General features: G+C 45.1%; 1 protein-coding gene across 4 annotated transcripts in view; it reads left to right on the top strand.

The window, feature by feature from the left end:
* Positions 1–24,273, top strand: part of FLNB (filamin B) — a 626,251-nt gene that overhangs the window by 353,734 nt on the left and 248,244 nt on the right. For all 4 annotated transcript variants that reach the window (XM_069643780.1, XM_069643779.1, XM_069643783.1 and 1 more), the window contains exons 12-14: positions 4,386–4,579; positions 9,987–10,100; positions 13,940–14,083. In XM_069643780.1, coding sequence (XP_069499881.1) covers positions 4,386–4,579; positions 9,987–10,100; positions 13,940–14,083 — 452 coding nt within the window. The remainder of the gene's footprint in view (positions 1–4,385; positions 4,580–9,986; positions 10,101–13,939; positions 14,084–24,273) is intronic.

Here is a 24,273-nt window from a genome sequence, read left to right as displayed (position 1 = left end):
GACCATTTCTACACAATTGCATTTCCCATTATACGTGGCCTCTCTGCGTGTTTGGTCGAGGGACGTGCAAAACATGTTTATATTCTGGACCCTGCACTACTTAATTGTTCTGGGATTCAGACCAGGTAAGCAAGCGCTCATACACCCTCAGCATTCATTCACATGCAATCGTTCTGTTGCTATAACATGGCTAGAAAGAGAAGGCTAGGAGACTGGAGGAACATCAGAGAGCAGCCTGGAGAGAGTGCAGAGGAGGAGAGGTGGATCCTTAGTGGGGCAGAAGAGGTAGAGTTCATGCAAAGCGAGGGGTGGAGGAGAGATGTTGAGGAGGAAGTGGGGCGAAGTAGTGAGTAGAGGTAGAGGAACATTGCAGGCAGAAGGCTAGGAGAGGAGGTTGTGGAACGAATCAAGCCACAGGCTTGTGAGCCAGTGTGAGAGGGAGCAGTGAGCCCTGTGTCAAGGAGAGGTCTCGGGAATGAATGGAGGAACAAGCATGTGACCAGGTGACTTGGATATGCAGGAGGAGATGAGGAGGAAGCAGGACAGGGATTGGAGCAGGTCCCCTCGGGAACGTGCTCCTTGTTTAGCGTTCAGAAGGTGAGGTCCGGGACATGGACATTATCCTAAGGCAGGAAAGTGGTTCGGGCCTTAAATAAACAGCGTGTAGAAACGCGGAGGCGGACATGGCCGGCTGACTACTCTAGACCCTTCTGGCAAAGACTTACATGGCGGTTTTGAACAATTACCCATTGGAACCTGCCAGATGGAGAAGAGGACTTCTCCTACATTGTATTAAACTGACAGGAAACATAACCAGAAGAACCAGCGAAGTAGAAGCGACTGCTGCCTAAGACACTCTGAAGTAGCCCAGCAAGTGCAGGGATCTTCCCAAGCGGCTGCTGCCACCTAAAACACTCCCAGGTGGTCCAACAAGTGCAGGGAGTTTATCAAGCGGCTGCTGCCTAAGACACTCCTAAGTGGCCCAGCAAGTGCAGAGAGCTTCTCAAGCGGCTGCTGCCTAAGATGCTGTGAAGTGGCCCAGCAAGTGCAGGGAGCTTCCCAAGCGGCTGCTGCCTAAGACGCTCCGAAGTGGCCCAGCAAGTGCAGGGAGCTTCCCAAGTGCAGGGAGCTTCCCAAGCGGCTGCTGCCTAAGACGCTCCGAAGTGGCCCAGCAAGTGCAGGGAACTTCCCAAGTGCAGGGAGCTTCCCAAGCGGCTGCTGCCTAAGACGCTCCGAAGTGGCCCAGCAAGTGCAGGGAGCTTCCCAAGCGGCTGCTGCCTAAGACGCTCCGAAGTGGCCCAGCAAGTGCAGGGAGCTTCCCAAGCTGCTGAAACAGAAGCTATATTTCCCCTTTGCCCATTAGAGGAAGCGTCCCCCTGAGATACCTTTGGTTTGGTTCCAGATTGTCTTTATTTGGTTAAGAACAGTCAATTCCCCATGGGGGAAGGAGTGTCACCAATATCTGACTTGAATCACTTGCCAAGGGACTGATTGGTACCTGGGAGCGACCATTATCCTGCGAAGTCATGAACAACCCCAAGAGCATTATTGATTGGACCTGGATAAGAGACCGGGTTCAAGGACCGAGGCACCAAAGCTGAGGCAGGGAAAGGCCAGATTATATTTCAGAATGAGAAGTGATCCTATTTAAATTATTATTTACTCATTAAATCCCGCCCTTTCCCCTACCATTGGATGGTGAACCGTATTCCAACTCTTGTATTGGGTTCTGTTTGTGATGCAATAAAATACAAAGGTAGGTATTCAAAAGAAATTGTTGCAAAAACAATGCAAGCAAAACAAAAAGCGCTAGAAATCTCTGATTCTCGGCTTTGAGGAAATAAATAAATGTTTATTTGGTTGCGAAAAGCAGTGGTGGCTGGTGAATTTTTTAACTGGAGGGGCGTACATATTTGTTCCAGATATGCCAGACCGGCCGAGCATAATGAGGCAGCCCACATCACTCAAAGAGCGTGGGGAGGCTCACACCCCAAATAATTTTTTTAAATAATGGGTGAAAATGGTGCATTTTAGAGCACACATTTAGAAAAATTGCGTAAAAAGCCGAACAGTTTGCAATTGGGTTTTGTAGGGTAAAAAATCCAATAGATGCAACTCACCAACAGTGCACAGGAGCATTTCTCCCAACACATTTTCATGATACCTTTTCCCACAATATGTACCAGTATAAAACATTTTCACACTGTCTCGGCTCATACATTTCCATGCTGACTGCAACATTATACCCTATTATTCCCATATAAGAAGATACTCAAGTTTGCTTTGTCGATAATGCCAGTAATGATACTATAAGAAGACATGTCCATGTTTGTTCTGCCAATATATGGCAGTATCCCCACATAAGAACCTACTCCAGTTGGCTTTACCATTTAAAAATCCATGCGAAAGTATGAAAACGTACACAAACTGGCTGTACTAAAAGTCTAGTTGAGCTGTACAATAACACTTATCATGCTTGCTTTATCAAAGATGCCCAATACAAAATGCCATACCACAATAAGACCTGGCTAGACTAAGTGCAAACAAGTGTTGGTCTTGCTTCATAATAACACTTATCATGCTTGCTTTAACAATGATGCCCAATACAAAATGCCATATCACAATACGAAATGAATGAACTGGCTGCATTGGAATACCAGTCTAGCTACATCATAATACGTATGTTTGTTTTACCAAAGGTGCCTAATACAAAATGTCATGCCTCAGTAAAACTGCTAGACTGGTTGCATTAAAATTCAAATCTAGCTACGTAATAACACTTATCATGCTTGCTTTATCGATCATGCACATTAAAAAATCCCACGCCTGATCCACGACATGCCAGCGCGTTGCAGTCAGACATAATCACAATAATGATGAATGTAATTGTGTGATTGCGAGGTCCTGGAGGCACTAGGATAAAGCATGTTTTTTTTTACTGGCCATCTATCACAGAAGCCCAGTAAAAATGACACGCTTGTCCCCTGGGTCCCGAGCTCCTCACACATGCACACAATCAATGTGGTTATGTGTGTATGCCAGGCATTAGGCAACATGGGGACGGGGATGATATTTCTTTACTGGACCTCTATCATAGCTGTCCAGAAAAAAAATAAAAAATACCATGCCTGTCCCCTGGGCCTCACAGCACCAAATGCACACACACAAAGTGATTATGTGTGTATGCAAGGTGCTGGGGGCCAGAGGGGCAGGTATGGTATTTATTTTTTAGTAGACTTCATCATAGATGTCGAGTAAAAAAAATACCATCCCTGGGCCCCACAGCACCTCTCAGACGGAGAGCTGATTTTGGCTGGTGGGGAAGGGGGTTTGGGCAACAAAGGCATTTTAAAAAATGCCTTTGTTGTACAAGCCTCCTACTCCACTCGCCAAAATCATCTCGGACACACGCACACACACACATGCACCCATCATGCACTCACTCATAAAACAAGAATACATGCCTCCATACACATACTTAAATAATAAATAAATTAGCATACAAACACACATTACACAAAACACATGCAGCGAACACTGTTTCATTCACACGAACATCCATCATGCATTCACTTATAACACAAGCATACATGCATCACATGTAACAACACAAACTTAAATAGTAAATAAATAAACATACAAACATTTACACAACATACACACAGAAATCACTTTTATTCACACCAGCATCCATCATCATACATTCACCTAAGAACACAATCATGCACGCATCCATACACAGAATTTAAATTTGAAAAAATTAACATAAACAAACGTACCTTCTGCTGCGGGTCCGGAGGTGCCACTGCTCCAGCCCCCTGCAAGCATGAACCGGAATCAGGTTGTTTCCTGGTTCCTGCACATGCGTGCAAGGGGCCATAGCGTGGGTCCAGAGATGCCCCATTCCAGCCTGCCCTGTCTGTATGTGCGAGGAGGTGCAGCAGCGCCCCCCTGCACATAAAGATGTGCAGTTCCCCAGACAGTATTTCCAATGAGCTATGCAAGGCTGAGGAAGCAAAGCCCCCCAGCCTTGCATGGCTCATTGAGCTTGCGTGGCTGGGGAAATGTAACCGTGAAAGGGAAAGAGCACTCCCTCAGCTGAAAAAACAGCTGAGGGAGTGCTCGTATTTTACTGGGCTGGATCCTCCATAATGTGTGAGAGGGGGCCAAAAACAATGGGTCAAGGATCCCTCGCCCATTAAGGACGAGCCGCCCCTGGCGAAAAGTAACCAAAATACAAGGCCCTTGCTCTAGGAAGTGTTGTGAAGGGAACAGGTAAGTCATTTGTCATTGGGGCATAGCCTTTCAGCCTTCCAAACCTTGTTCTTCCTTTGTGGTGCAAGTCTTCACTGTTGCACATGGTAAAACGTATTTGTTGCTTTTAGGATTCGCAATTGAAGGCCCCTCCCAAGCGAAAATAGAGTGCGATGACCAGAATGATGGCTCATGTAATGTGAAATACTGGCCCAGAGAGACCGGTGAATACGCCGTCCATGTCATGTGTGATGATGAAGACATCAAAGACAGCCCCTTCATGGCCTTCATCCAGCCGGCGTCTAGAGACTGTCACTCTGAAAAGGCAAGGAAACAAATTGGATCTACGCTGCTTCTTAATCATTTAACCAGATTTGATCCATCACGGTCTACAGGAGCAACTTCAGATATAATCTAATTCTGACAGGACGTGTTTTTCTTGTTATGATTTATATTGATATTATTCTAAACAGTAAATCTTTTCATAGTCTCTCAACTGTAAGTATTTTTCTAGAGTGTAAATCCTAATGACAACTTGAACTTTGGACGGCTTGCAATTATTCTCTTCACTCTGTGCTAGTCTCTCTCTTGCTTTCTCTATGCTATCGCACGAGAGTAGAGTTGAGTATAGCATAGATACTAAAGGTTAGGATGTATCTGCCTATGGAAGTTGAGAAAAAATAATTTCCTAATAACCGTTCAACCCTTCTATGACAAATTCTGAAAAATTGGTAAAGAAGATTTAGTAGTTATACGCCCCAACACAGACAATTGTAAGCATTTTGTGAGCACAGCATCCAAGTTTAACTTTTTTTTGCTCAAATCTTTGGCATGCTGCTACATCTTATCAGAGTTGGGTGCACCAAATTCTTTTTTTTAGAGTAGAGCTGGGCAATTTTGAAATAACCAAGTTTTACGATTTTTTAAATTTCATGCATGCCCAGATTGAATGTCTATTTCACATCCAGACTTTACATGTTAGCTACTACACATATTAAAACTAACATCACGTGTACATGAGATGTATAAGGGATGTACATGTACGAAATGTAGAACCTGTACACGCAATGTGTTTATACCACATGCACTTAAGCCACACAATCCTTCAGTACATGTTAGGCAGAATCATATGCAGTACCCTTTGGGAACACCACACACAATTAAGACTACAAGTGTAAGTACAAATTCACCTTTAGTAGAAGCCTGTACTACACAGTAAAGTGGTAGCGATGGCTGAGCAGCCAGACTTGTCTCAAGAATAAAGTGAGTAGTATCAACAGTTACACAAAGGAGAGCAATGACTATGGTTCAAGCAAACACTGACTCAAGGTTTCTGAGTAAAATAATATACATTTATTTACACCATCAGTTATAAAACAGTTCAGTAATATAAGCAGCAGAAAATCACAATCTTGATACACTACACCACATTTAATGGTCACACTTACGGATTTGAATGTTTTGTCACATTCATGAGTGCAAACTTGCTCCCCAGTGAAACCGTACATGTCCTAAAACTCCTCCCTCACATTCTGTCCACCCAGACACTCGGGCGCCTAAGGAGGGTTTCTGTGCAGAAGCCCGCCAAAGGACGGCGAACAAAGGAACCAAACCTGGTTTGGCGCGCAGAGTAAACATGAGAAAGACCTTTACACAAAGAAATGGCAAATATACCCAACTGGAACCAAATAAAAATAAATTGGGTCCAGCGGGTTAGAGTTTGTGGCTACTACCATAGCCTCTAACTTTACCGAGGCAATTTTCATAGCTCGCGGTAGAATAAAAATGGTAGATACCACTGCCACCAGCCAAATCTTAGAGAAAGGAGAATGAAACAATGTTCCATGAGAGACAGACAAAAAGGGATACCTATTAACCCTTCCAGTACTCTATTGGAAGATAGGTTGTACTGGATCTGTAAGTTTAAAAAGACTAGTAAAGTCAATGGCAACTTTACATGTTCTGGGAGACAGCAGTCATCCCCAGAAAATGGAGTTTAGAGTGGGAAGTCTAAAAAGACAACCCTGTGTCACTGCACTAAAGGTGCTGTGTGACGCACACAGTAAAAAGATGCCCATGGAGTAGGTGAGACTCCATAGCCTATGAGCAAAAACATTTACAACACACTGCAAAAACACATGTAAGAGTGGGAAAAAGCCCACACTCTTACCAGGTGAAATGTTTAAATCCTAGAAATCCAGCAAAGCTGCTGAGGGACTCAGTAGGTAAGGGAAATTAGCCATGCTGGAGAATTCTCCCTAACATAACACCCACTTATCCACACACACTTATGCCACACCACACACCTCGTGCTCGTAGTCCACACCCTCTCACACCACAGACACTGCCACAGGCACCTACACAACACTGCCATGAAAAACCACTGAAATACAACAGAAGAAAATCATGTACTCACTCTACACAAGTACAAATAAAATCATGGAACAAGTGTAAACACACACTCTATACCACTACAAATCCAACCCTAATAGCCCTTCCAACTATAGTGTTGATGTAACCTGCCTAATGTTTTAAGTGTTAAGGTTGGACTTGTAATGGTATGAAGCGAGTGGGTATAATAAGAGTTTCATGGTGGAGCTTGTAGTGATTTAGAGTGTGTGTACCTCAACTTTGTTATTTCAACAGTTTGCAAACTTTACTTTTTGTTAGCGCAGATTTTTTTAAAGATTTTTTTAAATTTTGTATTACAGCATTACAGATCCAGAGATCTCGCTTGGTAGTAATAGTTGGATCAAATTCTATAATGAAAAGAAAGTTACATTGTTTGTGTTGTGTGGTGTCCCAATTGAGACAAGGTTCTAGGGGACATATGCAACACTTAACAGCATGCCTTGTCACGAGCGACGGCTATGGCATGCCACAGATTGTTGTATAGCCCATCACTTCAATAGATGGGGGGTATTTATCTACACGGTGCACTGGCATATGTCCTGCGCTCTTCGTCCTATGTGGTGGGGCAGTGCACATTTATAAATAGACCTGCTCACTTGGGGTTAGCTAAGGAGGCCCATGGACCCCCACATTAGTGCCGGTACAGTCGGGGGTGGAGCGCACAGCACACTCCCAGCATTACCATAGGCAATGCCCTGTTTTAACGATCTGCAGTGCCTTGTGGTAATGCAGCCAAGGTTGGTGCACCCGGGGGGTAATGGTCACAGTTCTGGTAGAATTGCGAGAAATCACTGGCAAATTTCAGTGTTTTCTGTTTTTGCATCATAACCTGAATGGTTCCTTCAGCTGAAGTATCTGCTTGAAAAATGATAATCCTTAATTGCGGTTAAGCGCATATGTGGTTGTCTGCATTCCTGAACAATGTCTTGGTGTGCTACATCTTTGTATGAAATAGAGCTGCCCAACAAGACAAAGGCAATTTCTTGGAGCAGAAAATGCATGCTTTTCAGGTCATGTGCATCTTCACAATCCATTCCCCAGTGACACTAACTGTAGATGAAGATCCAGGGATGGCGAAAGCAGCTATGCATCAAAACCCTTCCAATGCGCAGTAAGGTGTAGAGTACCATGTACTGAGTAGCGTTGCCCAGCTTGTGTATAGGCAATAAAGGGGATCAAAATAAACTGGTCTGGTCCAGACAGGCCCTTGGGAGAACATCCCATCTTTGGACTGCTCCCTCCTTTACCCCCAAGGAGGGAATTACAAACTAGGGGGCTGTGATCCACCAGTCCAGGTTCTTCTGAATAGGGTGTGGCTGCTCGAGTTAGATTTTCTCTGGTGCAATTTTGCGATCCTACTTCTCACACCTTATGTCACAGACGAAGAATTGATGGGAACTCACAACCAGATAAAGTTCACCTTTCAACTTTGTTTGGACTTCAAACAAAACAGGGATTAGGATTGTACTGGGATGGGTGAAAGATGTCCACAAATTTGTCAGGTTCCCTTTAGGTCCTTCTTCTCTCTCTGTTTCTCTCCCCTGGATCAGGTCTTCCTCCTTGCCGGAAAAGTCACTTGCATTCTCTGGGATTCTTGTATCTCACAGGAATTTGCTGTTTCTTTCTTGGCCATTGCTGATGCAATCAACCTTGTGATGTTGGTCCTTCTCGACTCTCCCAGTAGGTACCCTTTAACCCTCAGATAGGAATTAGCATCGGCAATTACACATGTGGATAGATTCCAGTGATTGTGAAAGCTACTCGCTTAGCTATCCTTCAAAGCCTTTGCTAATGACCTAACATGCCACCACCACTGTCTAATCTTCTTTAGTACGAAGCGTCTTGGTACTAGCTCTTGCTCATGTCCCTTTTCACCTTCTAACATTTTGCCCGTTATCCTTCTCAACTCTGTGGGTTCTCCTGCTTCTTTCTTCCTCCACTCCCATTCGCTATTTTCTCCTGTCGTCCTCCTAGCCACTCCACCACCCTCTCCCCTCAATCTCCTTCTCTTCTCCACCTCCACCATTCTTATGTCATCCTTCCTTGCCTCCTCTGCTTCTCTTCTCTTTCTTCCCCCTTTCTTTTGTTCCTTTCCCCTCATTCTCTGTTTCACCCCCTTTGGTCCTCGGATTTCGTCTCTCTTCCACCGCCTCTCATCCTTTCCTCTCCCTTCTGGTCTCTCTCTCCTCCTCCCCTCCACACATTCTCCTCTCCTTCACCTCCTAGCCGCCCACAGCTCTAATCTACACTTGCAACTCCACACTCCTAGCTCCCACACGTCAGTTTTGATGCATGACCCTCCTATAGATCAGTAAAGTTGGAGCTGAGGCATATAATTGTCTGACTGTGCTAAGCTGTTTGAGGCATGTGAGTTGCACTGTGTTGGCTAGCAACCCGCCCAAGTGGATCTGCTAGCTGTGGTTGTAGAACAAGTGTTTGCAATATTGAAATCATTTGGCTAGCAACTCATGCTCCTGGAGCCTCCCACGAGAGCTAGCACCTCTAGTGCTGTACATCATTGTTAATTCTGTCATGCTATGCGTGGGGCCCTGCAAGTGGAGCCTGCAGTTCTCCCTGTAGGGAAGGCTCACACATCTCTGTCCCTCTTATATAGCCTCTCTGACTGTTGGCTAGTCCACCTGTTGCTTGCTTTTCATCCCACTTCTCTCTCTACACCTCTGTACTGAGGCTTCCCTGACAGCCACAGATTTGCATTTAGTGTTCCTGATCCTAGGATCCCCCATATACCACTTGGTGGCCTGAATCATGGAGTGGGTGGTGGTCCCCAGCCTCTGGATCACCCCAGTCCCATTCCCTTGCCCGCCATCCATGTGACTTCATCCAATAGGAGACTTTGCTCTTAACACATTTGAGTGGTGATGGTGGACAGCACATTGCATAGAACATTAGCAGGGTTTTTGTTGAGTCGCTCCTGCACTGTATTGTTATAGAAAATGTATTGATTGGGAATCAAGCAATAGTTGTTTGAATGGTGGGTCAGCCAGCGGGTGACGGTGAACGGAGAGTTTCCAAAATGGCAGTAGGTGTTTTTCCCTTTTATTCATTGGCTGTCTACCCTAATCATGGCTAATTTTTGAAGCGGCTTCACTGTGCATTGTTGTTGAGGGAACGCGCACCGTCTCCCTCAAGATCACGTGGACAGGTCATGGGTATGTACGCCACCACAGTCACTGGGGACTACATCTCAATTTTAGGAGTGTTTGGATATAGTTTCTCGTGCTCCTCACAGTAAACTGCCATCTTATTGTTATAATCACTCAGCCAAAGAGAACCTTACTTTACTCTTTCTTCATGAATAGGTGAAAGCGTATGGTCCAGGATTGGAGAAAGCGGGTTGCATTGTGAATAACCCTGCAGAATTCTTTGTGGATCCAGCGGATGCAGAACAAGCTCCTTTGAAGATATATGCTCAAGTAAGCTATTTAACTATTTGTTTAACTTCTATGAACACAGACATCCTTACCTAGCCTGTTTACACATTACCATGACCTCTGTCTGCAATGCTGGGCCTCCTCCTCCTCCTCCTCCTCCTCCTCCTCCTTCTCTCATACTTCCTCATTGCATGCAGGGGCGGGAGCTTCGAGCTCCGATTAGCACTGCTTCTGAAATGTGGAGCTCACACAGATTCAGGCCATCAATCCTAATCTTTTATTTAATGGGTGAATTGATCTTTATTTATTGTTTGTGGTTTATTTTGTTGTTTGATACCTCGGGTAACGTTATTGTAGCTACACTTTATTATAGATGTATGTAGTTAACCGTACAGAGAACGCTGCTATATACACGTTTCCTTTTGCTTACATAAGCATGGCTATTTTCTGTCCATGCGTGTCAACATCTACAGTGGCAGGTTCATTTGATCATAACTATGACAGAGATTTTTTGCCAATTTCAATTTTCACTTTATAATTTGTATCGATTCAGCTGCAAATTCTTTATTCTTTTTAAAAGTGCTATTCTTTATTTTAAGCATCTCGGTTTGGGTCCTGTGGCAGCCATCTTTATGAGCATCTCGGAGTGCTTGGATGCCCATATGGTGGTGGCATTATTCACTCGACACATACAGCCACTCCAAGTCATAGATCATGTTCTGGAGCGAGTTGGATACACCATATAATATGTGGTTTCTCTGGGGTATGATTGTCCACTGGTTAAAGTAAAGGATCTATTCGTGCACAATGCATTACTGTTCTGGCCAGCATGTGGATTCCAGTTTTAAAGTTGCCTCTGGTTCTTTAGGAGTGTCTTTTGGCTTCTGTACAATCCTTAAGATTTCCCTTTTCCCATAAAAGTAACCTGAAATGCTGCCAGCTATTTTATTGGATGATGGTTCCTTTTTCAGTATATCCAGCCGAAAACCTTTTCAGAGCTACTTTATAAGCAGTATAATTTGAACAGTAGTGTAAGAGTTTTAGTAAAGTCCACCTAAGGTGGGACTATAGAGCACTCTCCTTTTTAGTGTACAGGGCTCCAACTCTTAGTATAGGCCTGAACTACCCAAAAGGTTTGGTAACTGTGGCTGAGCAGCCAGGCCTATTTTAGGCGAGAGAAGGGCCGTAGTAGAGTACAAAAACCTCTCACCCCACAGTTATAAATATTTATTTATTAAACATACTAAGCAGTGTGAAGTTCACTTTTAAATTAAGTAGGAGAAACATTTATAAATATATACAGTAAGGCTTTTGCAGTTGTATCTCAATTCAGTGGTAAACCTTAAATTGGAATGCAGGTAAGTGAAAATGTTTTTTTAGGCTAGTAAAAGTATTCATCAAACAATACTCATAAACTGATAAAACTGGTAAGTAAAATAACTTGTTACACACTTGTAGAATAGTTGGAAGCAATTCAAGTTAAGTAAAGCACTTGGCAAATGATACTTTGGAATCACTGGTTCAAGGAAGGAAGAATGAATCAAGACCAAGATACAGTGCAGGTAAGACTTGTATTTAAATTCAGACACCTTAGGCTTTACCCGTCCATCCCTATCTAGGTTTGAGTCTCGGAGTCAGATTGGGGTGGGGGGGACAACAATAAGTAAGGCACAGGCTGTAGAAAGTCAGAGTTCCAGACAAAGACTTGGAACAAGTGTGAAAAAGGGTCAGAGGCTTCGGAGAAGACTCCCTGTAGGTGTACCAGCGTTAGTCCTGGACAAACGTTTATGGGCAAACTCCCAAATGTACGAATTTGTACTCCAGCAACACAGGAGCAGCAAAGCAACTCTAGGTAAGTTCTACTAATAGTCTCACAGTACCCTAAGCAGAAAGAAGTTCCAGCACAAAGCTTCCATGATGCAGCAGACCCAGTCACCGGCTTCTTGGTCAGACAGACTGAAGAAGGGACACTGGATGGATCTTGACAGCAGCAGTCGAGTGCAGAGGCTCTCAGCAAAGGATTCTTTGCGGTTCTGTGCTTTGACACCCTTGTCAAAGCATCAGTGAAGAACGGTTACAGCTGATTGACTCCGCTTGCTCTCGCGGCCCTGCCTCTGAGTCCACCAGATTTCGTGAGGATTCCATCTTCAGAAGGCGAGGCACCACAAACTGGCCAAAGGTCGCAGGGTATTGGCGGTTTGCCACCTGTGAACGTCGCAGCTGATTGTGTGATGGCTTTAAATGCAGATCGTCTTCAGACTGGTTGGTCCCACCAGTCTAAGGGAGGAAGTCATCCAGATCGGTGCTTCCCTGTCACTTGGACAAGAGGGCTAGAGCAGCAGCAGTCAGTCAGATGGCTGTGGAAGTCTCTGGAGGTAGCTGCAGATGTCCTCCTTCTCCTCTTCGGAATGGATCTTCCAGTGGGCAAATCTGGCTTCAGCATCAAGACCCTCGCATTTTATGCAGGAACCCAGCCATTCAACATGCATGCTGTCAGTCAAACCTGGGGTGGGAGCTGTCCTTTTAGGACAGCCAGCCTCTGAGTTGGAAGTGATCTAAGAAGGCACACTGGAGGACAAATACTTGTGGAGTTTAGGAGTCCTCCCAACTTGCTGTCCTCCCAGACACACTGACGCCTTTGCAAGGGCTTCACAAAGGGATTCTGTTGAAGACCAAAGACACACAAGGACCTTCCCCAAGGAGCTTCCAGTAACACTGCACATAAGGTGCTGTGTGCTACAATAGGAAATTACAGATCCCATAGAAAAAGATGGAGGAAAGTGACTCCATCAAAATAAACTGAGAGGGGTGCCCAGAGTACACAAATAAGAATGGGTGAGTGAGGAAAAAGATTTCCACTCATTCATAAGTCAGAAAAACTCAATAGTCCAACAAAAAGTGCCAGGGGACTCTCACCAGGTGAGGAGAATATCACAAAAGATGCAAATTCTACCTAACCCTTTCAAAAAAAGTTTCTGAACAATTTAATGCATTTTGTTTTGGTGCAACTGTCAATTAGCAGGTCTTTTACATTAATATGGTCTCAGTTTGTGAATAATTCTGTCTTTGTGATTTAAATCATGTGCACTTAGATGGCTAGATGCATAGTAAGGATGTGGGTCTATTGCTTGGTTTTTGTTTCATATGGGGGAGCTCCATAACCTCACCACTACTGTCCCCAGCCCCATCACTCCACCCCCACCAGTACTGCCTTACTCCGACCCACATCAAATTTGAGAATATTTTAGCAAAATGAATCCGAGCAGTTTTTGTTCGAGCAATAGACTCACTACCCACAGTACAGCACTATCTTTCCTGTATGAAGATGGGCAGCATTCCACAAATATCATAAGTTTGGCGGAAGTGGCATCACAAGACCCGTGAACTCTCCAATTCATCACAGGGAGTGACATGCATTTATCCCTGAGGATAGGTAGCCGCTGCCACTTATTCCTGCTGCTACCCAACATATGAGCTGTTTGGGTGTATCCTGATAATATATTTAAAATAGCAACAGCGCATCAGTACTAATCCACATGTGGATGCGGAAGGGGGTGGCAAGAGGGTGTGGGGGGAGTGAGGGAATGACATGAGGCTGCCAACATAGTGTGTCCCCTGATATTGTGTGAGGAGCCCGGTGGTACATCCTGCAGTTATACAAGTACAGAAATTGTTGTCCCCGTAGGAAAGACTCTCAATCTTGGAAAGATATGCAATAGATCATGTGTATATGGGTTTGTGCCTGTACTGCTCATTTTAATGGCAGATGGCGCGCACAGGACATCAGGTCCCCATTCCATCATATTCTGGATAGCACATTTAACAGGGAGCTTCAAGTGTCTAGTGATAAACTTGCTATTTTGTTGTTTCTTTACTCTTAGGATTTGGAAGGAAACCCTGTTGGTGTTCAGATGAAGAGCAAGATGGATGGCACCTATGCCTGCTCCTATAATCCTGCCAAGCCAATCAAACATACCATTGCTGTCACGTGGGGAGGCGTCAGTGTGCCCAACAGTCCCTTTAGGGTAGGTATCAATGTAGCCTGTGTTCTCTGATACGTGTGTTGGGTTCCTGCTAGTTCATACTGTTCGTATTGAAAACTGTAATCGGTGATATTGAGGGGAAAAAAGGAGGACTACAGAATTGATGACAATCTTCTGACGAATAAATGATGTTCATTAACAGAAAGGGGGACAGGGAGAGGTAAGTGAACAATGAAGGACAATCTAAAATGTAAGGTACAAGTAGGGCAGAGCCAGCAGAAGATGGGTGTGGGAGGGTGAACCCCTCCATTTAATAAAGATGGAAAAACCAAGGTTTTCAAAAAAGAATATGGTACAAAATACATTTTTAGCAATATTGTTAAAATAACAAAAACTTAAACTATGTATGCGGTAGATTTTTTTTTTTTTTTTTTTTTTTTTTCCCCCATGCATGAACAAACAGATGCTTTTCAGAAATTAAGCTTAGGTAGATAGCTCAGGAGTTGAGCATTCGTCTCAGATATGGGACCAAATTGCACTTTGTACATTTGAGGTTCATAAATAGCTGGTCAAATAGCACAGCGAGTAGAGTGCTTGCTTTCAAATCCGTGCAGAGCCTGCTGACGCAGATTTGAATCCCAGCAGGGCCAAACTCAGCCTTTCATACTTCTGAGGTCGATAAATGAGCACCACACACCGTGGGTAATAATAAGCAGCGCTCAGACACCTGAGGGTTCGTAGCACTATATAAATGCAAAATTATTATTATTATTAAATCAAGTACCATTAAATTGGATAATAATAGCACCAGTGCTTAGAAGCCAGCCGGATCCAGCATGAAGCAGTGTATTGAAAAACACAAATTAACATTTATTAAAGTTACAGATTAGGGTGAATATATATATATATATATATATATATATATATATATAGGTTTGTGCAGAATGTGGTGCCATGCATGTAAAAGTATATTGGTTCAATAACGCCCACATTCTGCCACATAGACCAGCAAAAAACCCGGCCTGATAAAGTTGGCTTGAATGACCTATACTCATCTTGAGCCCTGGTACACTTGTAGAAATCCCTTTTCAAGACATTACAAAAATCACCAGGGTCGACAAGACAGCCCAGAGAATTGTATTTGGTACTTGGAAAGCAATCCTTCATGCTGCTCCCTATTTGGAATTCCCTGCTAGCCTGCCACCTTCAATGTTTACAGTAATGGGTTAAAATTGAAAACTTTACTGCACACATTCTATGCAGAATTGGGATAAAAACACACGCAGATTGCAATCGTTTTTGCAAGCCACCAACAATGCACAGGAGCCTTTTCCAACCCCTTTCCATGCTGGATGCGTCCATGCATGTCCATGCTGACTGCACTAATATATGCCAGTATTCACATATAAGAACATACTCTTGTTTCCTTTGCACATAATTCCAATAATGATACCGTAAGAAATGATGTCCATGCTGGCTTAGACACTGTATGTCTCGCCATGTCCAGCCACATAGTAACTCATCATGTTTGCTTTACCCCTAATGGCCAGTAAAGAAATGGCATGACAAAACCAGGCTGTACACATTTTTTTTTTTTACTATTGCATTAGCCATAATAATACATTTTCTGTCTTGCTGCACAAATCTAGGCCAGTATGGCAGGCCATGTATGAACACCTACGATGTTGGCTAAACCCTTGCTGCCTAGTAAAAAATGCCATACCACAGTAACAAGATTCATCCAGACTGGCTAGACCCATGGAGGCCAGTCTAGCTGCGTATTAACTCGTATTATGTTTGATTTACTTTTGATACCGAGTAAAGAAATGCCAAACCAAAGCCAGTGTGGACATCTTTTCTTTCTATAGCATTCATAGTAAGAACGTATATGCAGACTGGCTGCACAGTGCACCCATGTAAAGACCTCCCTTTCCCCACATTAGAACAGTCGCATTTTCTGTCCATTATTCCAGTTTAATTTTTAATAATACTGCAAGAACGAGCAAAGAAAATGTGCCTTTGCACATTATTCCAATACTATTGATATTACTCCATTATTGAGCAAAGAAACGGTCTCCTTATCTGTGTCGATTATTCCAGTAATATTGTCAATATTACTGGAATAATGGGCCAAGACACAGTGAGGGTTGTGTGATGCCCCCTTCTGAACCCCTCACTCTGTGACTGAGAGTATACATTGTCATTCATCATACACCCCCCCACCCCCACCCCCACCCACACACAGACCAAATATTCTTAAACACACGCACACACATCATAAATTCACACACCACTACAGCACTCAGAAAAACATTCTCTAACTCTCTCTCTCTCCCCCTCTTTCTCACACACAATTCAATATGTCACTTACCTTCGGGCAGCGGGCAGCAGCCTTCACCCTTCTTCCGGGTCTTTGTCAGACTGAGGGGCGGGGTCAGCAGTCTGACCCCGCCCCCGCCGGACACAGGCAGAGAGGCATTTGTTTGCCTGCAGGGACTGGAATGTCGGCAGCCATGCAGGGAAATAAATGCTGTAAGGTCGGGTGGCATTGCCCTAATCTCTTTCAGAGAAAGGCACTGACAATAGAAAGTGGGAAAACCACTAGTCCTTGCATTTGCAAATAAACGAAACATTTTTAGATTCTTTGCAAATGCAAGGACTACATTTACACCATGAAATGCAAAACAAAAACCTTTTGCTTTGAAGGTTACAGTTATGAAATGGCACCCAGAGGTCGCATGCATTAACAAGGGCGTCGCGCCCTCGTGCCCTCAATGGTCCAGCCCCCAATTTGCTGATGTTAATGTGACATCGGACTTTTCCAAGAAAGGAGTGGTGCAGCCACAATTACTGCAAAACTGGGTGACCGGTTTGATATTAAATCTGAAACCCACATCAGTCATGCAAAATGCCTCTAGTCCATGCTTGCAAATCGCCTTGTGAACAAAATATTTTCAAAGCAAAATCACGTAATATGACCCCACTACAAGACAGCAATTCCTCACCTGGTGTGTCACCCCCATTTGGAAGAAATGATGCATAGGGGCTGGTGAATGAGGGCCTTTTGCTATGATAATCCTTGTAAGTTTACCAAAACATGATTACACAGTCCAGCCATTCTCACCCAGAACTATTGTGCTTCCCTGGAAACCCCATCCACACGCAAGGCTTGGCAATGAGCTTCCCTGGAACCCCCATCCACATGCAAGACTTGGCAATGAGCTTGCCTAGAACCCCCCCATCCACACGCAAGACTTGGCAATGAGCTTGCATAGAACCCCCCCCATCCACACGCAAGACTTGCCAATGAGCTTGCATAGAACCCCCCCATCCACACGCAAGACTTGCCAATGAGCTTGCCTAGAACCCCCATCCACACGCAAGGCTTGGCAATGAGCTTGCCTAGAACCCCCATCCACACGCAAGGCTTGGCAATGAGCTTCCCTGGAACCTCATCCACACGCAAGGCTTGGCAATGAGCTTCCCTAGAACCCCATCCACACGCAGGGCTTGGCAATGAGCTGCCTTAGGACCCCCCATCCACACGCAAGGCTTGGCAATGAGCTTGCCTAGAACCCCCCCATCCACACGCAAGACTTGGCAATGAGCTTGCCTAGAACCCCCATCCACACGCAAGGCTTGGCAATGAGCTTGCCTGGAACCCCCATACACACGCAAGGCTTGGCAATGAGCTTCCTTGGAACCCCCATCCACACGCAAGGCTTGGCAATGAGCCTCCCTGGAACCCCCATCCACACGCAAGGCTTGGCAATGAGCTTGCCTAGAACCCCCATCCACACGCAAGGCTTGGCAATATGAGCTTCCCTGGAACCCCCATCCACACGCAAGGCTTGGCAATGAGCTTCCATGGAACCCCCATCCACACGCAAGGCTTGGCAATGAGCTGCCCTAGAACCCCATCCACACGCAAGGCTTGGCAATATGAGCTTCCCTAGAACCCCCATCCACACGCAAGGCTTGGCAATGAGCTTGCCTAGAACCCCCATCCACACGCAAGGCTTGGAAATGAGCTTGCCTAGAACCCCCATCCACACGCAAGGCTTGGCAATGAGCTTGCCTAGAACCCCCATCCACACGCAAGGCTTGGCAATGAGCTTGCCTGGAACCCCCATCCACATGCAAGGCTTGGCAATGAGCTGCCCTGGAACCCCCATCCACACGCAAGGCTTGGCAATATGAGCTTCCCTAGAACCCCCATCCACACGCAATGCTTGGCAATGAGCTTGCCTAGAACCCCCATCCACGCGCAAGGCTTGGCAATGAGCAGCCCTAGAACCCCATCCACACGCAAGGCTTGGCAATGAGCTTCCCTAGAACCCCATCCACATGCAGGGCTTGGCAATGAGCTGCCCTAGAACCCCCATCCACACGCAAGGCTTGGCAATGAGCTTCCCTGGAACCTCCATCCACACGCAAGGCTTGGCAATGAGCTTGCCTAGAACCCCCCATCCACACGCAAGACTTGGCAATGAGCTTGCCTAGAACCCCCATCCACATGCAAGGCTTGGCAATGAGCTTCCCTGGAACCTCCATCCATACGCAAGGCTTGGCAATGAGCTTCCCTGGAACCTCCATCCACGCGCAAGGCTTGGCAATGAGCTTCCCTGGAACCCCCATCCACACGCAAGTCTTGGCAATGAGCTTCCTTGGAACCCCCATCCACATGCAAGTCTTGGCAATGAGCTTGCCTAGAACCCCCATCCACGCGCAAGGCTTGGCAATGAGCAGCCCTAGAACCCCATCCACACGCAAGGCTTGGCAATGAGCTTCCCTAGAACCCCATCCACATGCAGGGCTTGGCAATGAGCTGCCCTAGAACCCCCATCCACACGCAAGGCTTGGCAATGAGCTTCCCTGGAACCTCCATCCACACGCAAGGCTTGGCAATGAGCTTGCCTAGAACCCCCCCATCCACACGCAAGACTTGGCAATGAGCTTGCCTAGAACCCCCATCCACATGCAAGGCTTGGCAATGAGCTTCCCTGGAACCTCCATCCATACGCAAGGCTTGGCAATGAGCTTCCCTGGAACCTCCATCCACGCGCAAGGCTTGGCAATGAGCTTCCCTGGAACCCCCATCCACACGCAAGTCTTGGCAATGAGCTTCCTTGGAACCCCCATCCACATGCAAGTCTTGGCAATGAGCTTCCCTGGAACCCCCATCCACACGCAAGGCTTGGCAATGAGCTTCCCTGGGACCCCCATCCACATGCAAGGCTTGGCAATGAGCTTCCCTAGAACCTCATCCACACGCAAGGCTTGGCAATGAGCTTTCCTAGAACCCCTCCCCCCCATCCACACGCAAGGCTTGGCAATGAGCTTCCCTAGAACCCCTCCATCCACACGCAAGGCTTGGCAATGAGCTGCCCTGGAACCCCCATCCACACGCAAGGCTTGGCAATGAGCTTCCCTAGAACCCCAATCCACACGCAAGACTTGTCAATGAGCTGCCCTAGAACCCCCATCCACACGCAAGGCTTGGCAATGAGCACTGACAAAAAGCTCATGGTTAAGAATCCATAATGTTTATTCGCTAGGTTAATAGTATGTCAGCATAAAAATGAAATGGCTGCATCGTACATGCAATTATACACGAACATGTCGGCTATTGCGCAGTGTACTCATGACGTAATAACGAACAAGTGATCCCTTTTTATATTTTATTTTTGAGATTCACTTTTATTTATGGTGAGCACAAAGAACCTACATGCCGCTGATGGGGCAAGGTTCGTTTTGCCAATCTGTTTCACCTCACATCTTCAGAACAGTTGATTTGACAAAGCTGTTGGTGTGTGTGTCTGTATGGGGTGTGTAAAAAAAAAAATAATAAATAAAAAAAAATAAAAAAAAAAATAAAATAAAAAATTAAAAACAAACGAAAACAAAATTGTATTTAAGTAGTACACAAGAGTGTTTATAATTATGGAGAGAAGGTTAGTTGTACAAAAAGAAAGAAATAATAATGACAAAATGAAAAACGGGGAGGAGGCACAAGTCGAGAGAAGACAACTGTGAAATTGACCATGACCGTTTTTATGGTGTGGTTGTAACGTCAGCATTGCTTTCAGGCATTGGAAACAGTTCGAGTACCTACGTGTGGTATTTCCTGCTTGGGGTGATTATTCGAGCAGGGCATATTGTGCTACTGTGTTAAAGCACAATTTAGATCAGTCGGATTTTCAAAGTACTGTACATATTTAGCCATCTTTAGATGGTGTAAAGTGCTTCACACAATGCAATAAGTCACTCTAGTGAAGCGTGTTAATACAGAACATATATAAGACATGACATTTGCTTAATAATACATGTAAAGGGCCAGGGAAATGGTGATAGTAGTTTAATGTTATCGATTTGTGTGCAGAATCGGAAAAATGCCAAATTTGAGATTGCTGAGTGGGAGGATAATTGGATTGGTGAGATGCCTATCGATAAAAAGTGATAGTAAAGTTGTGTAAAGGGGTATAGCCCAGTGCATTTGATGGGAAGAGTCGATTTTGTCAGCTCTAGATAAGGCAGAACTGGGATGAATTAGCCTGCTCATTGTCTATCAGTGTTGCAGTTGTGATGCATGTTCATTTAGAGTGTTATCAGTTGTCCTTCCAAGTAACCCTTGCAGTTTGCTAGCTCGCTGTCTAAATGCAGTCACTGTAAGGTCTGAGAATGACCTAGTGTGGTCTGTAAGTAACCGCATAAGCAGTGTAGTATGCTGTAGAACATGACGCAGTTTTTGGAAAGGGTTTTGTATAGTAGGTCAGAGTTGGAATGAATGTTGGTGTAATGATTGGGTGGGCTGTGCAGACTAGGTATGGCCTGCACATGGCATGAACAGTATGTTGAAAGATGATAGACATGGTGAATGGCAAACACATCATATATGTGCCTAAGCCCTAGCACCACATTCTCTTTCCAAATGTTCTCTTGGGAATGCCGGATCTTTATCTGTCCCCCTTCCTCCATCAAGTTACATGTCATGGGCATGTTTAGTTCCCAAGATTGTGCTATGAATTTGCTGGTAAAAGATGTCATTGGATGTAAAATTGTTATGGGTTAATTTAAAATGTATCATATCTAATAGCATCTCTGTGTGTTCAAACAGGTTGGAAAAATTGTCTATTTAAAATAGGTCACTGTTTGAAAATATATATGCATGTATTGTTATGAGTCCCTGGCTCTGACGCCCTCCAAATTGGTGACTCATAGGGCCGGGTGTCAAAGCGAGCTTGTGGTTTGTTGGGCCCTGAACCTGCATGGGGAGGAGCCCTTTGTCATCCTACCTTGGTTCCCCTCACATGGCATGGGACAGTCACAATGGCATAGCTCCTCCCTTGCCACTAGTCCAAGGCAGGCTAGCCTGGAAGCTTTGGTCCTGCACAAACCGCTTCTGAGACCCTTCGGGCAGTGTTTATACAGCCACTCGCTTATTGGGGGGGACCAAAAGATCTCCATTAAGGGAAATGATCCCTCTGCATTTGGTGATCGTAACAAACGTGCTTGATACTGTTAAAGTTTCACCCACTACTCCTTTCATAAAGTTTCTCAAATCCACAGGGAACCCAGTAGCTCTGGCAATGCAATGTTGCCAGTTTGTGACTTCCAAAGAGGGAGCGTGAGAGGCAGAGTTTCAGAAGCATGTTACCTGTCAAAATATTCCCACTCTGGGGGATACAATGTTACAATGACACCAAGTTCTTTGAAAACTTGCCCACTGTGTTACTAGCCAATAAATCACACACTGCGGGCATTGAAGAGCTCACCAGAGTAAAAGTAGCACCCATGAGGGTCAGAGAAGAACGATTTAAAACCAAGATGGCTGACAGCCCAATTATACGATTGATCTAGGCACTGGAGCCCAAAGAAGCCTCACGTCTGGTCTGGGAGAACCATCAAACACAGCCCTCGTCCCAATTACAAATCCAATTACAGGTCACAGGTTCAGACCCTTACCAAAAGCCCCCTCCCCCACACACAGGGAGGGAAGAGCACTGTATAAAAGACCCTAGCCACTGCTAATTAGTGTGGGTTGCAGGAGGCTTGTGTTTGGTGAAGGCTGGAGGCTGTAGAGTGATGGAAAAGCAGAGGCTGGAGAGACAGAAGAGAGGTGGTAGTGGAAAGCAAGAGGTGTTGGTGCGAGCTAAGCAGGTCAAGGAGGAGGTGGTGACATCAGAGGGTAGGAGAGAAGCGGAAGTGGTTACAGAGGGAAGACGTCAACTGGAGGTGGTGGTAAGCAAGGAACAGATAGTAAGAGGAAAGAATTCGACTGGAGGACTGGTATCCAAGGATGAGGCGGTAACTAAAGAGGGTGAGGGAGAGCAGGAGGAGTTGGTGAGAGTTAGCAGTAGTAGAGGAGGTAATAAAATAAGCAGGGGCCATTGCAGGAGGAGGGGGGTAACATGTGGCACAGGAGTAGAAGTTAAGTAGAGGTGATAGGAAATACAGGTGAAGTGAGTGAGACCGAAGGAGAACGTAACCTCAAACGGTGCAACTGACAAAGATAGAACATCAGCTGGTGGTAGTCCTACAGAGGCAGAGAAAGGAATACCACATGGTGGAGGTGGAATGTACAATGGAGATTGAAGGCGTAATATAAGGTGAAGAAGAGGCTCCCACGCCGAAGGTAAGGTCCAGAGTAAGAGGTGGCTTAGAGCTAATGGTTGGCCAAGAGTCTAGAGCAGACCAGGGTGCCACACCCCCCGAGAGATGAGGGTAGGGACAAGAACATCCGGTGGTGAGAGAAGGACTGAGGTGAGAGTGAATGAGCACATTTAGGGAGTCGGCGCAGGCAGGTACGGTCGGCCTTAGGCAGGACCAGATGGTGCAAGAAGGAATGAGATGCGGTCAAGGAGATTGAGATTAGAGAGGTTGGGCAAGAAAAACTGGGAGGACACCTAGGCCAGGCAGACGCCCCTTGGTAGCTCTCCCTGCTGAACATGTGCACTGGCCCGTCTGCTCACAAGTCTGAACATTAGTGTCTCCGGTGGTACAGGACGTCAGAAAGCCTATACCAAAAGAAGAAGATGGTTCCCTTGGAAAGTTCCATCAATAATACAGATGGATACTCAACAAACTTCATTCCCTGTCCTTGGAGAAGGAATATAATGAATGGATCAGTGTCCTAACTGGGTCAAGAATTGCAGATTAAAAAAGAAAATGAAAACCTGTGTATCCCAGACTTGGCCAACATAAAAGGACTACTTAAATTCTGATGGAATCTCATTCTCTTGCCATTTGGATAAAAGGCAATGTGTATTTCCACACGTAAGGCATGGTCTCTGAACTGCAAGCATGTTCATGTACCATTGCAAAGGTTTTGCATTGTTTTGTTTGTCACACTTTTCAGTAGATTGTGATTAGTCAATTCAGAACCATTGCTTTCAAAAATATTGGTCCTCAAATATGTCAGTGCCCATATGATGACACATCCTTCTTGAATCATTCGTGTCCAACTCCCTTCTATGGCAAAGCAAATGGATCTGATTGAAGCGACCTTCAATGCTTCATGGCTTATCCAAGGAAAATGTCTCTCCAGCTTGGTCCCAGTCTTGTAACACAATGAAGAAGACGCACACCAATTTCAAACAATATCACCCCCTCTTTGCACATCCATTCGCCACACAAAGCACTAAACGAAAACAAAAGGGCCTGTACAAATACCAAGCTAGTAAGCAAGTTAACCATGCATATTACTCCATAGTGGTAGGTAGGGTTGTCACCATCTCAGATTGCGTGTACATGCCCTGGAAATATGCACACACACAAATGTGCCCACCAGCACATCTTTCTGTGTGTTAGTTCACCTCACTTGACTTGTGGATGCCCCAGTCCACTTATTATTTACTGCAGTACACATAGACGACCTTATTCTGCATAAGGCGAATACATACATATTAACATTAAAATGTTTGCTGCCTTAAACCTAGCACTTGCAAATTGCTGGCTGCACTACCACTGTTTGTTGCCTTTATTATTTATTTGTTGTTATTTATCTGTGTCTCCTCTAATTCGTACTTTCCACTTCTCCCCCTTCCATGCACGTTTCCCCTCCCCCTCTCCCATACACTTGCGCGTCCTCATTGTCACTGGGCCTAGTAAAATCGCTGTTTTGTTCTTCCCTGTTCCCCTCCATTGTCTTGTTGCACTCTGAAACACTTTGGGTACGAGCGCGATTGAACTAAAATATCAATATCAACCTACACAAGTGTACTGTATTAGTA

This window comes from Ambystoma mexicanum, chromosome 2p (assembly GCF_040938575.1).
Source record: "Ambystoma mexicanum isolate Mex_15411 chromosome 2p, UKY_AmexF1_1, whole genome shotgun sequence".
Lineage (NCBI taxonomy): Eukaryota > Metazoa > Chordata > Amphibia > Caudata > Ambystomatidae > Ambystoma > Ambystoma mexicanum.
Note: the sequence above shows the minus strand (reverse complement) of the source record. Positions and strands in the feature narration are given on the sequence as shown.